The following is a 24488-nucleotide window of genomic DNA, read 5'->3' on the forward strand; positions in this document are numbered from 1 at the left end:
CCTGGCCTGCACCCCATGTCATCCTGAACCTCTAACCCCTGGCCTGCACCCCATGTCATCCTGAACCTCTAACCCCTGGCCTGCACCCCATGTCATCCTGAACCTCTAACCCCTGGCCTGCACCCCATGTCATCTGTACACAATTTTAAATAAGATTTCAATTTCAGAAGTGTGATTCATGCAATCGTTGATGGTCAGAAGGCCTGTCATTTTAAATGTGGTAAAGACTACATTACCGCAGAGGGAGGTTGTAATTAACACTTTAGTCCGACGTCTTCAGTTTAAACACACACCCTGTTTTTATACTCATTCGGCTGAACCAAAAGCCATACACTGGGGTCAAACTGAAAGTTTGGTCAAAGAACTATGCAGGCCTGAGTTTGTGTGTTATTGAACGATTATCACAGTTCCACATTATAGCTAAGCCTTCACGCCTCAAGACCAGGAATTTGTCCTCGGAGCTAAAGAGCTATTTAAATAGAGTTTTAATCTAGTGTATATATTTGGTTTCTTTGGAGATGTATTGGGACTTGAGGGAGGTTGATCAGCAAGAAGGCAACAGTCCCAGTGGCCTCGACGGACCCTTCTGACAGAGGGTTTGGGGTGTTAATACATCATTTTTAGGGGTTGGTTATATTTGTCCTGTTACAAGTTTATAATGGAAATGTATTTTCTGCATATCCCAACTCCTCCTGATACACCCTCAGGGAGTGAAGTAACATCCAGGGTCACCATTATACAGCGCCCCTGGAGCCATTGAGGTTAAGTGCCTTGCTCAAGGGCACAGCGACAGACTTTTCACCTCGTCAGCTCCGGGTTTTCAAACCAGAAACCTTTCGGTGACTGGCTCAACGCCCTAACCTCGAGGCCAGCCATTTGTATCTTGTGGCTGTAATGAGTCTTCTTTGTCTCTTTCAGCAATGGATGGAGTGCCTTTCATGATCTCTGAGAAGTTTGCCTGCGCTTCCGATGATGTGAGTCTGTCTTTCGGGTTGGTTCACTCACGAAATGTACTCTTGAATGTTGAGCATCATAGTTGTGAAGAGAGAACAAAATGTAATCTTGAATGTTGAGCATCATAGTTGTGAAGAGAGAACAAAATGTAATCTTGAATGTTGAGCATCATAGTTTGTGAAGATAGAACAAAATGTAATCTTGAATGTTGAGCATCATAGTTGTGAAGAGAGAACAAAATGTAATCTTGAATGTTGAGCATCATAGTTGTGAAGAGAGAACAAAATGTAATCTTGAATGTTGAGCATCATAGTTGTGAAGAGAGAACAAAATGTAATCTTGAATGTTGAGCATCATAGTTGTGAAGAGAGAACAAAATGTAATCTTGAATGTTGAGCATCATAGTTTGTGAAGAGAACTTAGATGCAACAGGCAATCAGCTTGATAAGATTGTTGCTCGGTATGTGTGAAACTGGTTGATGAAGAGTAGGCACAGACAGAGAAGAAGTCTGTGTTCCATGCATTCAACATGTTCGCTCAGCCTGTCAACTTCCTGTCCTGTCGGCCATCTGTATTGCAGCTGCAGCAGGTGGATCTGATGGGCATCACAATCAAGTCCCTGACGGAGATTGAGAAAGAGGTGAGTACACCGTCTCACCCCGGGCTAACTCGTACTAGCCTGGTCCCAGATCTGTTTGTGCCGTCTTGCCAACTCCTGTGGTCGTTGTCATGCCGAACACCATAGGAGTTGGCAAGACTCCACAAACCGAGCCTGGGGACCAGGCTAAACTCACACCGCCATGTTCACTGACATATGACATCATCGACTGCCTTCAAAACGGGTTCTAGCATTTTGATAGAGGCAGGGGGATCACACTTCTTATTGATTATGTAAAAAGGGCTTTACACGTGGAGTGGCTATTCAGGCAGAGATGATCCCTCTCTGAATTAAACCACACCCAAGCCTCTCTCTGTCAGAGCACTGAGCATTGCCAAGGGTGTGTTTGTCCCTCATTAAAAAATAATAATAAGCGAGCAGACGTTGCCCCTACCTCGTGTGCGAGGGAGGGCTCAAAGTAAGTCGTAGTGTCTAATCCACATGATCAGTGGAATGGAAGGAACCCAGAGAAAATGAGTTCAATAAGTATGGAGAAGAGGTGCGTAGCTTATAATAGCTTTTTTTGTTAGTGCTTTGTGAAGGCAGCATTTTCAGCAATGTTGTTCCACTGTATTTCTCCATCTGTCCACTAGAGGCCTGTAATTTGACCTATTTCGCCCTCTACTCAAACTGTGCAGTTTTCCTGTGGAAGGGTTGCATACAGTAACTAAGGGAAGACATTTTGAGTAAATGAAAAGGCGTGATCCAGTGATGAGAATGGATCCTGTAATCATATACAGCAGCCAATAATATTTTTTTGGGGGGGGGGGGGGGGGGGCTGGTGCTACATGCTGTTCTCCCCTCATTGCTTCGGATGGTGTCGGTTCCAGCCATTAGGCCCCCAATGACTAGAGGAACTTGCGAACATAAGTAATTGGTCTCTTAAGTGTTGATTAGGCCCACAATTTGAGTTGACGTCTTCATCCTGTGGGAGGGAGGGAGGGGGGGGGGCTGCAACGGGAGAGATGATGGATGAGGGAGATGATGGATGAGGGAGATGATGGATGAGGGAGATGATGGATGAGGGAGATTAGGGAGATGATGGATGAGGGAGATGATGGATGAGGGAGATGATGGATGAGGGAGATGAGGGAGATGATGGATGAGGGAGATGATGGATGAGGGAGATGAGGGAGATGATGGATGAGGGAGATGATGGATGAGGGAGATGATGGATGAGGGAGATGATGGATGAGGGAGATGATGGATGAGGGAGATGATGGATGAGGGTGATGAATTGCAGGGATGAGGGTGATGAATTGCAGGGATGAGGGAGATGGTGATGAATTGCAGGGATGAGGGTGATGGTGATGAATTGCAGGGATGAGGGTGATGGTGATGAATTGCAGGGATGAGGGTGATGGTGATGAATTGCAGGGATGAGGGTGATGAATTGCAGGGATGAGGGTGATGAATTGCAGGGATGAGGGAGATGGTGATGAATTGCAGGGATGAGGGTGATGGTGATGAATTGCAGGGATGAGGGTGATGGTGATGAATTGCAGGGATGAGGGAGATGGTGATGAATTGCAGGGATGAGGGAGAGATGGAAAGGGGAACAGACATAAAAACAAATGTCATAACCTGGAATGTCGGCGAATGAACATGGCAGAGAAACAATATTGTCTCAACCACATACCCATTGGACCAGGTGAGTCTCAGTTGAGACGATAGACCGGACCAGGTGAGTCTCAGTTGAGACGATAGACCGGACCAGGTGAGTCTCAGTTGAGACGATAGACCGGACCAGGTGAGACGATAGACCGGACCAGGTGAGTCTCAGTTGAGACTAACCCTTGTTTCAGTAAGGTAATACATAAAGGGTTAAGACCAATACAAGATGCTTTGTTGAATCTTGATCTGCTGTGGTACCATACAGCGTGTTGTATGTATGTCTGTTCTCTGCAATTGCTTTTCAAGCCATGAATTGGTGCGGTGAGAATACCGTTAACCGCTTGTTTAACCTTAACCCTGTGGTATGGAGGAGATCTGGCAACTAGTAGTCACACAGCATCACCTAGTGCCCTGCTTTCTTACCACACAGCAAATCAACTGAAATCATTTCATTTTAAACTTGGAATGTAATCTCTTAGTTGAATTGTTTAGTTCAGTTTGTTGTCAAATATATTATTATATTTATTTTTTTGGGGGGGGTGGGGGGGTTGTTCAGGTATTGCAACACACTGTTGGCAGTCCTCTTAATCCAAAACACTTGAGCTCTCTTAATTCAACATTTTAATAAGCATTTGTTTGGATTTAAATGAGTTCGATTTGATTCCAGACCTCAAAGCATCTATCAGTGGGGAACGACGTATTTTTGTGGTGGATGGAATTTGTTTTGGCTTGTGCTGGTTTTCGCCACAAGGGGGAATACTGTGACCATGAGACTAATGGGTGGCCCTAACAGTTTTCAACGGTGTGTTAAACAAACACACTAAACATGCTTTATAAATGTATTTAATGTTGTCCTGATGATAGTTGATGACATGTTATCTTTCTTTCCATCTCTCTATCTACCTCTTCTCTCAGTACGAGTATAGCTTCCGCACAGAGCACAGCGCAGCAGCGAGGCTTCCCCCCAGTCCCACACGGATCTCCCTGGGCTCTGAGGCCTGAGCCCCCCCCCCCCAGTCCCACACAGATCTGAGCCTCCCCCTCCTCCCCTCCAGAGAGACCTGAGCCTCTCCCTCCTCCCCTACAGAGACCTGAGCCTCTCCCTCCTCCCCTACAGAGACCTGAGCCTCTCCCTCCTCCCCTACAGAGACCTGAGCCTCTCCCTCCTCCCCTACAGAGACCTGAGCCTCTCCCTCCTCCCCTACAGAGATCTGAGCCTCTCCCTCCTTCCCTCCAGAGAGACCTGAGCCTCTCCCTCCTCCCCTCCAGAGAGATCTGAGCCTCCCCCAGTCCTCCAGCAGGAGAGGAGGAGAGACTCACCCTACTACTACTACTACTACTGAGAACCATCCTCCCCTCCAGAGAGACCTGAGCCTCTCCCTCCTCCCCTACAGAGACCTGAGCCTCTCCCTCCTCCCCTACAGAGACCTGAGCCTCTCCCTCCTCCCCTACAGAGATCTGAGCCTCTCCCTCCTTCCCTACAGAGAGGTCTGAGCCTTTCCCTCCTCCCCTACAGAGAGGTCTGAGCCTCCCCCAGTCCTCCAGCAGGAGAGGAGGAGAGACTCACACTACTACTACTACTACTACTACTGAGAACCATCCCACACAAACCAAGCCAGAGAAAGAGAGCGACAGAGGAAACGAGGTCTCCCTCTCTCCCTTTGGCCTGCCTCCCTCTACGCCTCCCTCCCTCCACTCCTCATTCCCTGCCTCCCTCCCTCCCTCCACTCCTCATTCCCTGCCTCCCTCCACTCCTCGTCTCCCTCCCTGCCTCCCTCCACTCCTCCTTGTCTCCCTCCCTGTCTGCCTCCCTCCCTCCACTCCTCCCTCCCTCTACTCATCCCTGTCTGCCTCCCTCCACTCCTCCTTGCCTCCCTCCCTCTACTCCTCCCTCCCTGTCTGCCTCTCTCCTTGTCTGCATCCCTCCACTCCTCTCTCCTTGTCTGCATCCCTCCACTCCTCTCTCCTTGTCTGCCTCCCTCCACTCCTCTCTCCTTGTCTGCCTCCCTCCTCGCCTCCCTCCACTCCTCCTTGTCTGCCTCCCTCCACTCCTCTCTCCTTGTCTGCCTCCCTCCACTCCTCTCTCCTTGTCTGCATCCCTCCACTCCTCCCTCCACACCTCCCACTACTCCTCCCTCCACTCCTACCAACAAAAACAATAATGTCATTGGGACAGCTTGGTCCACTGTCCAAATGGATGGTCCTTTTTTCTTTTGAAATAGAAAAACAAAATGAACAAACAGAAGTCCTTTGGTTGCCCAGTCGGTTCTTCTTCTTCTGTTTTTAAAGTTCAGTAGTGCTTATTTGAGGAGGGAAACGCTCCATGGTAAAAAGGGACCCGTTGATGCATTAAGGCTTTCACAGACGTGTGATCGAGACGAGCTCCGCATTCAGGATGGAAGGACCTGTGAACCTGTTGGTTGTGTGATTTTGGACCCTTGGTGGTTAAGGGAGGAGAGAGAGGGAGAGAGAGAGAGAGAGCAAGGCTTGCCCATTCAACCCATGAACCATAGTGGCAGAGGCACCAGTTTAGTCTAGAAATGCACATTTGATCCATCCCTCCTTTCGGGAAACTTTAAAGCACCCACAGAGACTTGGGATGGTTGGAACAAACCGTGCTCTATAATACCCTATTGGATATAAGCAGTACGTAACCCACTGGTCTCGCCTTCGTTCCATTGGTCGTCTGTGGATATTTCTGGAATAAAGAGCAGCTTAGCCAGTCGTTGACTACAGTCCCCTCCCACCCCACCCCAACCACCTCCCTGTACACTAGATGTAAGCCCAGGAAGAGGAGCCAGCTTACATGTTACTGTAAAATAAATGTCCCCCAACAATATTGATTTGGACAGTTCACCAAATGCTTTGAGAATGTTCTTTTCTCTCGTCATTCTTTGTGAGTCATTTCAGTTGTTCTTACTCTTTGCCTCGGCTGTTGTGTCACGTTTCAAGGACTCCATCGATGTTCTTTCTGGTCTGAGACACTCCTTGGATTAAAATCCGAACCACTAGTAAATGGACTGTTACAGTCGGTAAGGTCTGGCCGTTAGCTGGACAACACACCACTTTTTTTTTTTTGTGTGTTTTTTTTTTTCAAAGCCAGATGTTTGCATCTGTTACCAGTCTCACTGTGGCTTTACTCAGTCTTTTAGTATTTCTTATCTTTTAAAAGCTGTATTTTCTATTTCTCGCGGAATGAGTTTGACAGAAACGTACTGTTTTTGTTTTTGAAGGAGCCAGTTACCAATGAGAGCCCTGTCTTTCTCTAGTCAGGTTACAATGGCCAGCATTGTGATAGTATTCATTTGCCACTTTCGTTTTCTTAATAATGAACAAAATTCGATTTTTAAGTGTTTTAATTACGTGTATAATATGTGTTTTGAACTAAATGGGATGTTCTTGTATCAAGAAGAACACACTTAATAATTAGGGCTCAAGTGGTCTTTTGTTTCACGCATAAAGCTGATATGTGTGGTCTTCTAAACAGTCTGCTTTTTTTTGTTGGTATTTTCAAAAACTAATTAATTTAATAAAGTGTTCCTGATGTTTTGCCTGCCCATTGGCATAGGGGGGGGGGGGGCTATAACTAATAACACCCCCATCTCCTCAGTTTTCTCCAAACTCTTACACAATTCCCTCCAAACCTTGTGGTTGTGTTCACCATATCAAAAATGTTTTGCAACAGGGAACAACTGAAAGCTGTGTTCAGTTTAGTACCTTCCAGGTTTCAAAAACGTTCGCTCTCTGTTGAACACGACCCACATTACACACTCCAAACTATCAGGAAACACACACCTTCTGCGATAGTGGGGTTTTTTTTCAAACACTTTAGTCTTTTTTGATTGTTTTTGTCTTACTGCCTCAACTGTGCTACAACCAACTGTGATCAAACCACTCATTGATACGACTTTTAGTTTGTTGTTGCTTGTCGTTCTTTTACCCACACATGGTTGATATTGATGGTATTAATATTGAGAATGGGTTTTTTTGTTTTGTTTTTTTGTACAACAGTATTTGTCTTAAATGGCATCCTGGGTTGCTCCTTTTCGACATAAGCTTTTTAAACTCTGCCTAGATAATCATGTCAACTCTGGAGAACCTTGTTTTCTTTTCTAGCATTCCTGGTACTGATGTATTCTATCGCTGTAGTTTAAGCATCACGTTTCAACATAATTTAGTTGATCTTTCTATGCTTGGCAGAGGTTGTTTCCTCAGAGCAGCTCTTGGTGCCCTTTGGGTGGAAAACAGCCCTTTTATTTTCTCTTTGTCTAATTGCTCATTTAAGGCCTGGAGACTATTCTGACCCTTCTCTCCCCACAATAATTGACCAATAATACATTTCAGTGTTGTATTTTTCAGAAAATCTTTTTTTTTTTAAATGGTCAAATCAATGTAAAAGAAAAAGAGATGGATTGTGTTATTGCACTGCTTATATATTGTGATCATGCTAGTAGCTTAGCTAGTTCAACTAGACCAAACGTCCGTTCAAAAACGATGCTTGTAAAATGCTCCCACGTTACAGCTTGTTTTGTTCTGCCTGCATCATGGTAACCTACACCTGTACTTCTACATCTGAACTGTGGCGTGTAAATATCTTCAGATGGTCATGATAAAAAAAAATACATTGTTAACTAATATGATTTGTCTGTGTATTAACATTTTAATGTGAGATCAAGTTCAGTCCTGTAATTGTTTTCAACATGGGCTCCTTTTTTAAGACAGCCGCGGATTCCTTCCAGCTATGAGATACTGTTCAACCAGCTGTCGCTCAGCTGGGATTTGTAGATGTTTAAATGTTGTTTTGATTTGCAACTCTTCTCTCCTGGATGGAGTTTGGGTTATTCTACTTTGAATGATTTGTCATCCCACCATTAAACAAAACTTAAGTTGACGACGAGAAGCTTCCACCGTTTATATTATTAGTTAACACTAAAATATACATTTGAGGTTTTAATTAACAATCGAACCACCCAAACAACGTGAAGCTCTGTACTTCCGGAGGTAGAACCTGTACGATTTGATGTTTTGTTTGTCTTCCTGGGAACTCTTAATTTGTAAATGCTTGTGAATTCATTATGGCTCTGGGGATCCTGTTGGTGATAACTGATGTTTTAAAAGGTCAATTTTTGGACCCCCAAAAAAAGCACACACAAAAAAAAAACATTTTAAAACTGTATAACTGATCAATGCACGATCATACCAGGTAATTTACTGCTTAAACAAAATGGATAAATAAGATATTTGGCTACAGAAAGGTACATTTCTTACGGATCTCAACAGCTTCCATGCAAGAACAAGTCCTGTGAAATTATGTCAACACATACTGGAGGAGTTACTGACAAGCTACGAGTGGCTAGCTTACATAACGAACAAGCTACGTCTGGAGGAGTTACTAACTACGAGTGGCTAGCTTAGATAACGAACTAGCTACGTCTGGAGGAGTTACTAACTACGAGTGGCTAGCTTAGATAACGTCTGGAGGAGTTACTAACTAGCTAGCTTAGATAACTAGCTACGTCTGGAGGAGTTACTAACTACGAGTGGCTAGCTTACATAACGAACTAGCTACGTCTGGAGGAGTTACTAACTACGAGTGGCTAGCTTAGATAACGAACTAGCTACGTCTGGAGGAGTTACTAACTACGAGTAACGAACTAGGTCTGGAGGAGTTACTTAGAGATAACTAACTAGCTACGTCTGGAGGAGTTACTAACTACGAGTGGCTAGCTTAGATAACTGCTACGTCTGGAGGAGTTACTAACTACGTGGCTAGTTAGGCTACGTCTGGAGGAGTTACTAACTACGAGTGGCTAGCTTAGATAACGAACTAGCTACGTCTGGAGGAGTTACTAACTACGAGTGGCTAGCTTAGATAACGAACTAGCTACGTCTGGAGGAGTTACTAACTACGAGTGGCTAGCTTAGATAACTAGCTACGTCTGGAGGAGTTACTAACTGCTAGTGGCTTTAGATAACGAACGAGCTACGTCTGGAGGAGTTACTAACTACGAGTGGCTAGCTTAGATAACGAACTAGCTACGTCTGGAGGAGTTGCTAGCTTAGATAACGAACTAGCTAAGTCTGGAGGAGTTACTAACTACGAGTGGCTAGCTTAGATAACGAACTAGCTACGTCTGGAGGAGTTACTAACTACGAGTGGCTAGCTTAGATAACTAGCTACGTCTGGAGGAGTTACTAACTACGAGTGGCTAGCTTAGATAACGAACTAGCTACGTCTGGAGGAGTTACTAACTACGAGTGGCTAGCTTAGATAACGAACTAGCTACGTCTGGAGGAGTTACTAACTACGAGTGGCTAGCTTAGATAACGAACTAGCTACGTCTGGAGGAGTTACTGACTAGCTAGCTTAGATAACGTCTGTCTGAGGAGTTACTGACTACGAGTGGCTAGCTTAGATAACGAACTAGCTACGTCTGGAGGAGTTACTGACTACGAGTGGCTAGCTAAGTCTGTCGCAGCGCTCCTTGACCAGAATGTCACGTCGATGAACCACCAAAGGCACACCCCATTTCTGTTTGAATATTGATAAAGACGTGATGTTAGACCAGTTTTTATTTATTTTTTTTATATGACCAAAGTCGGTCTTTAAAAGACAAACCTTGTATCCCAGTTGCAAAACCTAATCTGTTTGGGATCAAATCGATATGGACCTATTATTATGGCACTCTTCTGTTAAAATGTTTACCCTGTGTGTCATTGAGGTGTATTTGCATGTGTTTTTTTTGTTTGTGTGTGATTACACACAGAGTACCAACCAAACTACTGGTGACGAATCCACAGGTGACGAACTACTGGTGACGAATCCACAGGTGACGAATCCACAGGTGACGAACTACTGGTGACGAATCCACAGGTGACGAACTACTGGTGACGAATCCACAGGTGACGAACTACTGGTGACGAATCCACAGGTGACGAACTACTGGTGACGAATCCACAGGTGACGAACTACTGGTGACGAATCCACAGGTGACGAACTACTGGTGACGAATCCAACCTCTTATTTACTGTTTCTCAGAAGAATCCTACATTTGATTTCAATTTCAACCCACTGCTCTTCATTACTTCCTTCCATTCTATAAATGTTATTTTTAGTTATTTTTTTTATTTTATTTTGGTGGTCGGGTTCGCTCCCTCAATCATTAGTTATCCGGCAGTGTGCAAACATGCGGGTTCTCTCATCTCGGTACCACCCCAGTCGTTTTAATGGCGACTAGTAAAACAACAGAGAGAGACCTCTTAACTAGCTACTTCAAAACCCACAAGTTACTTTGCTCTCAAGATGTGTCGGCAACAGAGAAATCTGGCACGCACAGCCCACTGTCACCCAAATTGTACCTGTAACGGAAGCAATTTGTCCTTTCCCTGGATATAGACTACTTTTAATCCCATTTTTTTAATGATATATTTACCATCTTTATTAAGACATTTAATCAGAGTGCCTGTCATGATGCCATATACCTGCCAAGACCTTTGTTGTCTTTGACTTGTGATTCCTCTCCATTTTGTTTTTTTGTCACCAAAAATAGAAATCTTCTTTCATCTTATCCGATATGAGTTTATGCGGAGAATGGACTAGGGTCCCATGGAAATGACATGGAAGGTTGTCAGGCAGACTTTTGCATGTTGCTTGTATGCCAGCGTACTGGGGTAAGGGTAATGCTACCATGGATTACTTTAGTCAATGTCAAGTTAGTGCATCTCTTCAAAATGATAACTAATTATAAAGAAAAGTAATTGTATCATTTGTATTAATTTATTTAACGTCTTTTAATATTGACGTAGGGACAAATCAGTGTGTTTGTTTGTCTGTCTGTATTAACACATTTTGAATAAAACTTTTAAAATGGTGTCTGATTTGTCTCTGATTTTAAAACAAGCGATATGTTGACTAAATTTAACAGTAAGATTACAATTCTATCCAGTGCTGTGACCGTATTTTTGTCAGACGACCAGGTACAACCCACCCCAGTACATTATGTATGCAGCCTGAGAGGTATGGTTTTTCTGTAATGCGTCATAGGGGTGTTGTGGTCTTTCGTACACTTCTAGAGAGAAAAAGGTCTTGGAATAAAGATTTCACTTCAATTCAACTACATTGGATTACACCTTGCACCACATTGTACATTGTGACACTTGTTTCATTTTAAAAACATGGTTTAAACTATAATTTTGATATCATGGTTGGTCGGTCATTGCATCCAGTGCTCTCTCTCTGAATTTGAGTGGTTACTTTTTTCTCCAGCCCCATTCCTTAGCTTTTTTACCAAAACAGTGGGTGTTTGACTGCGTTATTGTTTGAACTGCAGATTGCAGCTTTAAAATACAGTGTGAAAGTTGTCTCAATGTCTTCAAACTGAACTTGGAGCAACGGATATCAAAACTAAAAACAAAATGGCATCTCACTTTTAATCTTGTTCCCTACTACTTAACCAGAAGGGTCCCATTTAGGTAAAAAAAAAAAAATCTCCCCCTTTCATCCTCAAGGTTTCTGCTGGTGGCCATGTGAGGCCGATTAAGACGATTGGGTTGTGATGACGCAAGGTGTGAGCTGATCCCTCCCTCTGATGGGCAGATGTTGAGGAGAGATGACCGGCCAGGCTCCGGCATTGCCTTGCCTTGAATGTCATTTAAGTGGCCGGAGCAGGAAAACAAATGGATTCCTTTCTGGTGAGATCAAAGGAGCGGCCATCGCACAGACTCCTGGGGAACCTGCCTCCCTAACTACCCCCCGAGGAGGGTGGTTGTTTGATGGTTGGGGGTGTGATGGGAGGGGTCAGGTTTTGGGGAAGGTTGTTTCTGGCTTGTTTTTTTGCTCCCTCAGGACCAGGTTGGTGCCGGGTGACGCTCCCTCAGGACCAGGTTGTTGTCGGGTGACGCTCCCACAGGACCAGGTTGTTGCCAAGTGACGCTCCCACAGGACCGGGTTGTTGCCGGGTGCCGCTCCCTCAGGACCGGATTGTTGCCGGGTGACGCTCCCTCAGGACCGGATTGTTGCCGGGTGACGCTCCCTCAGGACCGGGTTGTTGCTGGGTGACGCTCCCTCAGGACCGGGTTGTTGCTCAGAAAATGAGAGGGATCCGTGATGAAGTGGCGTGTTGTCTGAAATGACGGTTGAGGGCTTTTGACTGACATAGTTGGACAAGTACTAATGGAGAAAAACAACAGCATAGAAAATAAGTAATTGCATGAATGTTTAAAACCTTCAGGCCGGTATTCTGTATTCCAATGATTTAATTGATGAACCCCTGAGAGGTTATTGAGTCATGACACCTGAGATCATTCGAGGCAATGCCATTCTTAGTTTAGAGCAGGGCTGTCCATACATTTGCAGGAAAGAGTGGCCAGGATATGGCCAATTGAAAAGAGAAGGTCTCACGACAGGTGTGCTGACAATGCACACCCTTGGAGGTGCTGTGCTTTCTGGACATTTTATAGTCGTCTTTCTCCTTTCATCAGAGCCAGATGTGCTCAGTAAAGGGCTGAGCATCCACAAGGGAAACGAGGGCTGCCAACATGGAGACGCTAACGCTAACGTCAAGGGGGACAGGAGCCAACCTCTATCAGTTATTAATGAAAAAGTCAGCGTTGCACAAAGTAAAATGGTAATATCTGGCCATCTTCCACAACTAAGAGGGCGAAGTGTGAGGCCAAGCATCTCTACTGTTTTGTGTTTGTCCCACTGCTATCATGCTGCAGCAGGATGAAGCAGGTCCATGCAGATACCTATCGCTGCGACGTTTAGCACCGTGGCTGTATATCTGCAGTGTCACGCGTGGCGACGTCATATCCAATGAGTCTCAGTTCAAAACTTTTAAAAGGGATAGTTTGAACAAATATACGGTGTCTTTTGGAAAGTTTTCTGACCCCTTGACCTTTTCCAATGTTACATTACAGCTTTATTCTATAAATTGATTGAGGTTTTTTTTTAAACAAATTTAATCTACACACAATACCCCATAATGACAAAGTGAAAACAGGTTTAGACATTTTTGTATATATATAAAAAATAACATAAGTATTCAGGCCCTTTGCTATGAGACTCGAAATTGAGCTCAGGTGCATCCTGTTTCCATTGATCATCCTTGAGTCCAACTGTGGTAAATTGATTTGATTGGACATGATTTGGAAAGGCACACACACCTGTCTATATAAGATCCCACAGTTGACAGTGCATGTCAGAGCAAAAACCAAGCCATAAGGTCAAAGAAATTGTCTGTGGAGCTCAGAGAGAGAGGATTGTGTTGAGGCATCTGGTGAAGGGCACCATTCTTAAATGAAAGACGTTTGGAAACACCAAGACTCTTCCTAGAGGTGGACGCCTGGCCAAACTGAGCAATCGGGGGAGAAGGGCATCAGTTAGGGAGGTGACCAAGAACCTAAATGGTCACTCTGACAGAGCTGCAGAGTTCCTCTATGGAGATGGAAGAACCTTCCAGAAGGACAACCATCTCTGCAGCACTCCACCAATCAGGCCTTTATGGTAGAGTGGCCAGATGGAAACTACTAATCAGTAAAAGGCACATGACAGCCTGCTTAGAGTTTGCTAAAAGGCACCTAAATGACTCTCAGACCATGAGAAACAAGATTGAACTCTTCGTCCTGAAAGCCAAGCATCACATCTGGAGAAAACCTGTCACCGTCCCTACGGTGAAGCATGGTGGTGGTAGCATCATGCTGTGGGGATGTTTTTCAGTGGCAGGGACTGGGAGAAGAGTCAGGATCGAGACAAAGATGAATGGAGCGAAGTACAGAGAGCTCCTTGATGAAAACCTGCTTGAGAGCACTCAGGACGTCACACTGGGACAAAGGTTCACCTTCCAGTAGGACAACAACGCTAAGCACACAGCCAAGGATAAGGATGGGTAATAAGAGGTAGTGGGTCGGTTAGTTGGGAAACTACATTTTACACTAAGAAAAGAGAAATGCTTGTGTGCTGACATTTCATTTCCATGGCAAGGTGCGAGGGGTCTGTCACCTTTTGAGTGAGTGACTCATAGTCTGTCTGTCTGTCTGTCTGTCTGTCTGGGATGAGTAAGACAGAAGAGATGGATTGTCAGGATGTTCTATTGTCAGTAATTACTCTAAAACTAATGCGATGGCCATCTCAGTCTCTGGACTTGAACCCCATTGAAAACCTGTGGTTTGAATTGAAGAGGGTAGTTCCGAGGTGCAGGCGAAGGATCTGGATGGATGCCGTTCATAAACGAGTACCAATCATTTTGACCATTTTTTGAAAAGATTTGTTTTATTACTTGTTTAACAAAATCTCTCTCTGAGCGATTGTATTAGTAAAAACTAATACTTTTTTTTTGGAGCATACAATATAGCAGTATTTCTTTATTTTTTGCTCATTATTCAAGAGTGTCTAATTATGGACCTGGCTGAACATCGTCCAGGTTTCGTGCAACATGTCACACTCACCTGGATGATGCATGTCAGTCCCTCTGTGTGGTGAACATATTGGCACATCTTAGCACAGAAGCAAGGTTAAGAGTGCATCTTGACAATTGTCAGGGATGGAAAGACTAGCTTTGTTATTAATCTTATCAAAAAAACCACATTGTAATGAGGTTTACTTGTAAACTTATTTTTCTTGTAGGCAAGCGAGTGAACTAATTATTGAGTAAAATTAGTCATCTAACTAACCCTTTCTCAAATCGTACAATCAGGCCTGTAAGTAATTGTGATTCCTCGTTACCACTGTCACACCATCGTCATGGAAAGAAAGTGGGTGAATTGCTGTCACAAGTTTACAATGAGCTCCAAAGACAGCAGAGTTCCATTAGCTTGTATCTTTTATGGTTGGTGGACTCTTTTGAAGCTTGCGTTTTTCTATTCGTTCCAGAACACAGCAATTCCCCTCAGTTTTCATAAAGAGCAGTCCGTTTAAAGCGAGCCAAGGGGTGTCTCATAACAAAACAACATACAAAAAGGGCCTGATATAACAACTAAGCGCATGCATACATCAGTGAAAAGCTCGGGTAAAGTTCTAGTCAGAGCCTGCTGTTATGGACAGTTACCAGGGCTTCCGAGTGGCGCAGCGGTCTAAGGCACTACATCTCAGTGCTTGACGCGTCACTACAGACCCTGGTTCGATTCCAGGCTGTATCACAACCGGCCGTGATTGGGGAGTCCCAACTGCGGCGCACAATTGGCCCTGCGTCGTCCAGGTCTGGATTTGGCCGATGTAGGCCGTCATTGTAGATAAGAATTTGTTCTTAACTGACTTTCGTAGTTAAACACTTTTTTAAAACGTAGTTGTAAAATGAATGTGTAATTGCTCGCTAGATTGCATAATATATGGACATATTCAATAGTTTCTCTGTTATAGTGCGAGGTACCTTTCTGATATGTAGAACTTAAGGCCATAATGTTATGCGTTTGATCATACATTTCTCAATGTTTATTTTACCATTTTTACAAAACTATATTTACGTAGTCTAGTACAGTGTTTCATCTGAGTTATATATAAGTTTAATAATGTTGCTTGTTGTGAAAAGTCTTGCCTAGAGGCATACAGACGTTTAAGTGTTCGCTTGGTCTCTACATGAAAGGTACGACGATTTGATAATTACCAGAGGATAGTGACAAATGACAGCATTCAATGCAAGTACAGAGGTACATGAGATCATTGGTGTGGCTCAGACAAGTACAGAGGTACATGAGATCATTGGCGTGGCTCAGACAAGTACAGAGGTACATGAGATCATTGGCGTGGCTCAGACAAGTACAGAGGTACATGAGATCATTGGCGTGGCTCAGACAAGTACAGAGGTACATGAGATCATTGGCGTGGCTCAGACAAGTACAGAGGTACATGAGATCATTGGTGTGGCTCAGACAAGTACAGAGGTACATGAGATCATTGGTGTGGCTCAGACAAGTACAGAGGTACATGAGATCATTGGCGTGGCTCAGACAAGTACAGAGGTACCTGAGATCATTGCCATATTCAGAAAACCACCAAAGCTGAATTTCCAAATCTGGATAGTCCAAACAAATAACAAAATGTCATATGGACAGAACAAGTTTGCCTACGCAGCCACTGCTTGTGCTATAGACATCTGCTAACTTGACTGACATTTTCCAACTGAAAAAAACAACAACAAGTTAATACCTGATATTAGCATTTGTCAATTTCATGCCCAATTCATCCCAAGGTATTGTCTCTGCGTCTAACTTTTGAAGTTACTTTGGTGTTTGGTTGGAAAATGCTAATGATAGTGGCAGTGTCTATGTAAAAATAAAATATAACATAAAAAGCTGAACATAGAATGATAGCCTCTAGTAGCCAAAAGGCTGTATTAGCAGGGGCAGCGCCGCTGAGGGTTTCCACCATTCTAATGTAGTCAACTGGGTGCAACTTCCAACTTCATTGGCTGATCCCTCCCTGGTGACCCTGTTGGAGTCATGTCCAACTGGGTCATCAGGAGGCATCAGCCAAAAATCACGAAGAAAATGTGCTACATTTAAACTGAGATCACAGACACTATAATGGCACAGATACAGTGCCTTCGTTAAGTATTCAAACCCCTTTACTTTTCCCAGGTTTTGTTAAGTTACAGCCTTATTCTAAAATGGATGACATTGGGGTTTTTTTTCTCTCATAAATCTACACACAATACCCCATAATGACATCACAATACCCCATAATGACCAAAGCAAAAAACAGGTTTGTAGAAATGTTTGTAAATGTATTGAAAAAAAAAAAAACTTAGTTGAAGTCGGACGTTTACATACACCTTAGCCAAATACATTTAAACTCAGTTTCACAATTCTTGACATTTAATCCTAGTAAAAATTCCCTGTCTTAGGTCAGTTAGGTTCACCACTTTATTTTAAGAATGTGGAATGTCAGAATAATAGTGATTTATTTCAGCTTTTATTTCTTTCATCATGTTCCCAGTGAGTCAGAAGTTTACATACACTCAATTAGTATTTGGTAGCATTGCCTTAACTGCTTAACTTGGGTCAAACGTTTCGGGTAGCGTTCCACAAGCTTCCCACAATAAGAGGAATGGGTCAAAATTCACCGGACAGAGCTGGTGTAAGGCCTCCTTGCTCGCACAAGCTTTTTCAGTTGTGCCCACAAATGTTCTATAGGATTGACATCAGGGCTTTGTGATGGACACTCCAATACCTTGACTTTGTTGTCCTTAAGCCATTTTGCCACAACTTTGGAAGTATGCTTTGGGTCATTGTCCATTTGGAAGACCCGTTTGCTTTGATTTGATGTCTTGATCTTCAAACTTCAGCGAGCAGGCGTTTCTAATCGACCTGGCCGGGGTATCCTGGAAGGATATTGATCTCATCCCGTCAGTAGAGGATGCCTGGTTATTATTTTTTTTTAAATGCCTTCCTAACCATCTTAAATAAACATGCCCCATTCAAGAAATTTAGAACCAGGAACAGATATAGCCCTCGGTTCTCCCCAGACCTAACTGCCCTTTAACCAGCACAAAAACATCCTATGGCATTTTGCATTAGCATCGAACAGCCCCCGTGATATGCAGCTTTTCAGGGAAGCTAGAAACCATTATACACAGGCAGTTAGAAAAGCCAAGGCTAGCTTTTTCAAGCAGAAATTTGCTTCCCACAACACTACCTCAAAAAAAGTTCTGGGACACTAAAGTCCACGGAGAATAAGAACACCTCCTCCCAGCTGCCCACCTCCTCCCAGCTGCCCACTGCACTGAAGATAGGAAACACTGTCACCACTGATAAATCCACTATAATTGAGAATTTCAATAAGCATTTTTCTACGGCTGGCCATGCTTTCCACCTGGCTACCCCTACCCCGGTCAACAGCACTGCACCCCCCACAGCATCTCGCCCAAGCCTTCCCCATTTCGCCTTCTCCCAAATCCAGTCAGCTGATGTTCTGAAAGAGCTGCAAAATCTAGACCCCTACAAATCAGCCGGGCTAGACAATCTGGACCCTTTCTAAAATTATCTGCCGAAATTGTTGCCACCCCTATTACTAGTCTGTTCAACATCTCTTTCGTGTCGTCTGAGATTCCCAAAGATTGGAAAGCAGCTGCGGTCATCCCCCTCTTCAAAGGGGGGGACACTCTTGACCCAAACTGCTACAGACCTATATCTATCCTACACTGCCTTTCTAAGGTCTTCGAAAGCCAAGTAAACAAACAGATTACCAACCATTTCGAATCTCACCACACCTTCTCCGCTGTGCAATCTGGTTTCAGAGCTGGTCACGGATGCACCTCAGCCACACTCAAGGCCCTAAACGATATCATAACTGCCATCCGGGGCGGCAGGGTAGCCTAGTGGTTAGAGCGGTGGACTAGTAACCGAAAGGTTGCAAGTTCAAATCCCCGAGCTGACAAGGTACAAATCTGTTGTTCTGCCCCTGAACAGGCAGTTAACCCACTGTTCCTAGACCAGTTAACCCACCTAGGCCGTCATTGAAAATAAGAATTTGTTCTTAACTGACTTGCCTAGTAAAATAAAGGTTAAAAAAAAATCCATAAGAAACATGGCCCTTCTTTGGACACTGTTAACAACCCTCCAGGCAAGCTTCAATGCCATACAACTCTCCTTCCGTGGCTTCCAATTGCTCTCAAGTCAAACTAAATGCATGCTCTTCAACCGATAGCTGCCTGCACCTGCCCGCCTGTCCAACATCACTACTCTGGACAGCTCTGATTTAGAATTTAGAATACGTGGACAAATACCTAGGTGTGAGACTGTAAACTCTCCTTACAGACCCAACAGATCAAACATCTCAATCCAAAGTTAAATCTAGAATTGGCTTCCTATTTCGCAACAAAGCATCCTTCACTCATGCTGCCAAACATACCCTTGTAAAACTGACCATCATACCAATCCTCGACTTTGGCGATGTCATTTACAAAATAGCCTCCAATGCCCTACTCAACAAATTGGATGCAGTCTATCACAGTGCCATCCATTTTGTCACCAAAGCCCCATACACTACCCACCATTGCGACCTGTACGCTCTCGTTGGCTGGCCCTCGCTTCATACTCGTCGCCAAACCCACTGGCTCCATGTCATCTACAAGTTCCTGCTAGGTAAAGTCCCCCCTTATCTCAGCTCGCTGGTCACCAGAGCATCACCCACCTGTAGCACGCGCTCCAGCAGGTATATCTCTCTGGTCACCCCCAAAACTAATTATTTCTCTGGCCGCCTCTCCTTCCAGTTCTCTGCTGCCAATGACTGGAACAAACTACAAAAATCTCAAACTGGAAACACTTATCTCCCTCACTAGCTTTAAGCACCAGCTGTCAGAGCAGCTCACAGATTACAGCACCTGTACATAGCCCACCTATAATTTAGCCCAAACAACTACCTCTTCCCCTACTGTATTTATTTATTTATTTATTTTGCTCCTTTGTACCCCATTATTTTGCACATTCTTCCACTGCAAATCTACCATTCCAGTGTTTTACTTGCTATATTGTATTTACTTCGCCACCATGGCCTTTTGTCTTCACCTCCCTTATCTCACCTCACTTGCTCACATCGTATATAGACTTGTTTCTACTGTATTATTGACTGTATGTTTGTTTTACTCCATGTGTAACTCTGTGTCGTTGTATGTGTCGAACTGCTTTGCTTTATCTTGGCCAGGTCGCATTTGTAAATGAGAACTTGTTCTCAACTTGCCTACCTGGTTAAATAAAGGTGAAATAAAAATTAAAAGTCCTTTGCTGTTGTTCTGGGATTGATTTGCACTTTTCTCACCAAAGTACGTTCATCTCTAGGAGACAGAACACGTCTCCATCCTGAGCGGTATGACGGCTGTGCGGTCTCATGGTGTTTATACTTGTGTACTGTTGTTTGTACAGATGAACGTGGTACCTTCAGGCGTTTAGAAATTGCTCTCGAGGATGAACCAGACTTGTGGAGGTCTACAATTTTTTTTCTGGGGTCTTGGCTGATTTCTTTAGGTTTTCCCATGATGCCAAGCAAAGAGGCACTGAGTTTGAAGGTAGGCCTTGAAATACATCCACAGGCACACCTCCAATTGACTCAAATGATGTCAATTAGCCTATCAGAAGCTTCTGAAGCCATGACATCATTTTCTGGGAATTTTTCAAGCTGTTTAAAGGCACAGTCAACTTAGTGTAGGAAAACTTCTGTTGTGATACAGTGAATTATAAGTGAAATAATCTGTCTGTAAACAATTGTTGGAAAAATGACTTGTGTCATGCACAAAGTAGATGTCCTAACCAACTATTCAAAACTATAGTTTGTTAACAAGAAAGTTGTGGAGCGGTTGAAAAACAAGTTTTAATTGACTCCACCCTAAGTGTATGTAAACTTCCGACTTCAACTGTATATTACATTTACATAAGTATTCAGACCCTTTACTCAGTACTTTGTTGAAGCACCTTTGGCAGTGATTACAGCATAGACTTCTTGGGTATGATGCTACAAGCTGGCACACAGGTATTTGGGTAGTTTCTCCCATTCTTCTCTGCAGAACTTCTCAAGCTCTGTCAGGTTGGATGGGGAGCATCCCTGCACAGCTATTTTCAGGTCTCTCCAGATGTTCGATCGGGTTTAAGTCCGGGCCCTGGCTGGTCCACTCAAGGACATTCAGAGACTTGTCCTGAAGCCGCTCCTGCATTGTCTTGGCTGTGTGCTCAGGGTCGTTGTCCTGTTGGAAGGTGAACCTTCACCCTAGTCTGAGGTCCGAGCGCTCTGGAGCAGGTTTTCATCAAGGATCTCTCTGTACTTTGCTCCGTTCACCTTTCCCTTGATCCTGACATGTCCCCAGTCTCTGAAAAACATCCCCACAGCATGATGCTGCCACCACCATGCTTCACCGTGGGGATGGTGCCATGTTTCCTCCAGACGTGAGGCTTGGCATTCAGGCCAAGAGTTCAATCTTGTTTGTCATTGTCTGAGAGTCTTTTAGGTGCCTTTTGACAAACTCCAAGCAGGCTGTCATGTGCCTTTTACTGAGGAGTGGCTTCCGTCTGGCCACTCTACCATAAAGGCCTGATTGGTGGAGTGCTGCAGAGATGGTTGTCCTTCTGGAAGGTTCTCCCATCTCCACAGAGGAACTCTGGAGCTCTGTCAGAGTGACCATCGGGTTCTTTATCACCTCCCTGACCAAGGCTCTTCCCGGGCGGTTCCAAAGAATGATGGCGGCCACTGTGTTTGGGATCTTCAATGCTGCAGACATTTTTTGATACCCTTCCCTAGATCTTTGCCTCGACACAATCCTGTCTCGGAGCTCTACGGACAATTCCTTTGACCTCATGGCTTGGTTTTTGCTCTGACATGCACTGTCATCTGTGGGAACTTATATAGACAGCTGTTTGCCTTTCCAAATCATGTCCAATCAATTGCCACATGGGAACTCCAATCATCATGTTGTAGAAACATCTCAAGGATGATCAATGGAAACAGGATGTACCTGAGCTCAATTTATAGTCTTATAGTAAAGGGTCTGAATACTGTTTTTTTTACATATATTATCCACATTTTCTAAAAACATGTTTTCAGTTCGTCATTATGGGGTATTGTGTGTAAATTGACGAGGACAATTGATTTAATCCATTTCAGAATAAGGCTGTAATGTAACAAAATGTGGAAAAAGTCAAGTGGTCTGAATACTTTCCGAATGCACTGTACAAAGATTAGTCCTCCATCTAGCTCTAGTAATAACAAGGGAGGAGGAAAATTATGACTTGTTGTTGTGATTTGAGTAGATTGTCCCTTTTTAATGGCATATAGCTGGGCTTTCACTGCAGGTATGGATCTTGCACATATCCCATGCACCAACATCAGTGATCAGGTAGTCTAATGTTTGTCAAGTAATAAACAGCACATTTTTAAACTGCAATCTGTTGTACATTCAATCAAATTACCCTGAATGCTTTTTTTGTTTGTTGTTGAAACCACCAAAACCATGTTAAGACTGTGGCGGGATGATTTTCCATGCTACTTTTTAAAAGGGCTCCAAATGTCCTATCCTCCATTTGATACAGTAAAGTCAAACACCATAAACTAGCTTGGAAAGAACAAGAGTCATTTCTCTCTCAGTGGATTAATGTTTTACAGCAGCTTTGATGAGACACACGACTGATGAAAATGTAATAGATTGTGATCCGCATGTGGGCCATATCCTAATAAAACTCCCTCATCATATAGCTGCACCGTACCTAAACACAGTATTGCATGTGAACAGAACACAGAACACATGCCGGAGGCAGCAATGTGTGTCTGATCTTAACAAGGATCTCTCTCCTTTGCTCCTGTTTTACAGGGAATCTGTTGTCAAATTAGTCATTCCCAGTTAATTGGGTCTTCCAAAAACGATTGACTTGGCGTCTGTGAAAACCACCATGACATTTGTCTCTTAAAGAGCAACAATTGGAAAAAAAAAAAACTTCTCTGGTTGAATACAGCCTATGTGGCATCAATGTGAGTCAAACCTTTATTCTCATGTCAAAATGTACAAAAAGGTGTAAATAAGAATTTTGGTCATAAAGTCAGTCTCGTCCAAAGCAGAGATTTGTGAGATAATTAGGGGAAAAAAGGGTATGTTATGGAATGAAGGGTACATAACAGTTTTTCTTGGGTTGGGTTTATTTCAATCCTGCCCACAGCTGGCAGAACCCAAGTAATCATACATTCGGAGTGCAGCTGCATGCGATAGGCTATCCAAAGTCAAACCAACTTTGTCATGGCCAGCCAGCTGAAGCTAATACGCGAAAGAAGTTGGCTAGCTTGTGAGCTAGTCTAGGCGACTTCCAGACGCAAGACCTGATTAGTCTGTAGGCCTTTATCTAGAAGGGTGAGGGACTGTAACTGTGTACTGTTTTGGCAGAGTGAATGTACAAACGTTCCCCCGGTGCAAACACAACAGACACCACATTTAACCACGCCTCCATAAATCTGTCTTTATACTATGGTCCTTGCTATTCAGGATCCTTGGGACGCCCCTAGCCCATTGAAGTTGACATTTTAAATGGGCACCGACTGATAACGAGCAGCAATAGTTCTGGTACCTAGGTTTTTCTTCGCTTGTTTGTGTCACTGGTCATCTGGACAAATCCCGATTTCGCAGGTGTTAGTATCTTTAGAATTTTGGAAGGAGAGGGTACATTTGGCCCGTAACCATGTTCCTAGCTCGTAACTTGCAAATCGAGAGGGTGGAGCTCCTCATTCTAGAATCTCTTAACATGTATGGACCTCAAACATAATCAAGCATCTGACTCAATTACACAAGACTTCAGTTCTGGGTTTACTGAGATTTTGTTGCTAAAATGGAGTCCCCCAAATAGCAAGTGACATTGAAAGGTGACATTGAAAGCCATTTAGGGTTTGTATGGAGGTAATTGATAGGCAATATATCCCAGTACAGGGGAGCTCTAGAACTTGACTCAGGCTAACCTCCAATCACGTGCTTCTAAGCCTCATTAAAGTGGATGCCTTTTCAAAGAGAAAGCATTCCTCTCTAAAGTGAAACAGGCAAGGAAGCCCCCAGCAGTAACCAAAAGGCTCATTAGAATGGCGTGTGCTATGGACAGCTAGCGTTCACATTAGACTCTCACCTGCATTTCAGTCAGGCAATAGTTTTATTTCTCCGTGGCTAAACAAAAGACTTGTCTTGTACATGTTTTCAGAGTTCATAGCTGATCAACAGCTTTCCATCTTCGAGGGCAATTGTTTACAATTTATTTAGTGACGCGATTGGGACCCTTGTAATGATTTATTGTTCCATTTTGCAGAATACTGAAGAGTAGTTTGCAAACACCTAATAAGTTTTAATGAGAGGGACTCTGCTCTTAATATGACATCCTGAGAAGTTAAAGCTCGACGTTCATTTTGACAAACAATAAGTTCTGTTTTACATGCTTGTTTTCATCCACGGTGAAAAGCTGTCACACTATACAGTACATTTGCTTTTCTTGAGGATTGGTTAAGGTCGTTCAAGCCTTTACATTGGGTTTTTAAAATGGATCGACTTGCAACACAAAATGAATTACATGTTGTTTTTTCCCCCTCTCCTTTCCTCAGCCTGATGCCTGGGATGATTGAGTCATGTCTCATCAAATAGCAAAACATGTTCACCTGCCGTTCAAGTTGTTTCTTCTGTTCAGACATTTGAGTATTGCTCTGTATGTCACACTGACAGGTTTCAGATTGAAGTGTGAAGCCTACAAATTAATTTCATTCATTTCATTCCATTCCATTCATTTCATTCCATTCCATTCATTTCATTTCATTCTAGTTAAA

General features: G+C 43.6%; 1 protein-coding gene and 1 long non-coding RNA gene across 9 annotated transcripts in view; both read left to right on the forward strand.

Moving 5' to 3' along the window:
• mvb12ba (multivesicular body subunit 12Ba) overlaps window positions 1-4509 on the forward strand; it is a 37408-nt gene extending 32899 nt beyond the window's left edge. For all 8 annotated transcript variants that reach the window (XM_064943574.1, XM_064943572.1, XM_064943573.1 and 5 more), the window contains 3 exons: window positions 919-974; window positions 1535-1594; window positions 4142-4509. In XM_064943574.1, the coding sequence (XP_064799646.1) occupies window positions 919-974; window positions 1535-1594; window positions 4142-4228 (203 nt within the window). In that variant the 3' untranslated portion in view covers window positions 4229-4509. The remainder of the gene's footprint in view (window positions 1-918; window positions 975-1534; window positions 1595-4141) is intronic.
• Window positions 4510-4578: 69 nt separating this feature from the next.
• On the forward strand, window positions 4579-8117 carry LOC135518405 (uncharacterized). Its single transcript, XR_010452145.1, has 2 exons — window positions 4579-4714; window positions 4747-8117. It is a non-coding gene; the product is annotated as an uncharacterized LOC135518405 (long non-coding RNA).
• The last annotated feature ends 16371 nt before the right edge of the window (window positions 8118-24488 follow it).

This window comes from Oncorhynchus masou, chromosome 28, assembly GCF_036934945.1.
Source record: "Oncorhynchus masou masou isolate Uvic2021 chromosome 28, UVic_Omas_1.1, whole genome shotgun sequence".
Classification (NCBI taxonomy): Eukaryota; Metazoa; Chordata; class Actinopteri; order Salmoniformes; family Salmonidae; genus Oncorhynchus; species Oncorhynchus masou.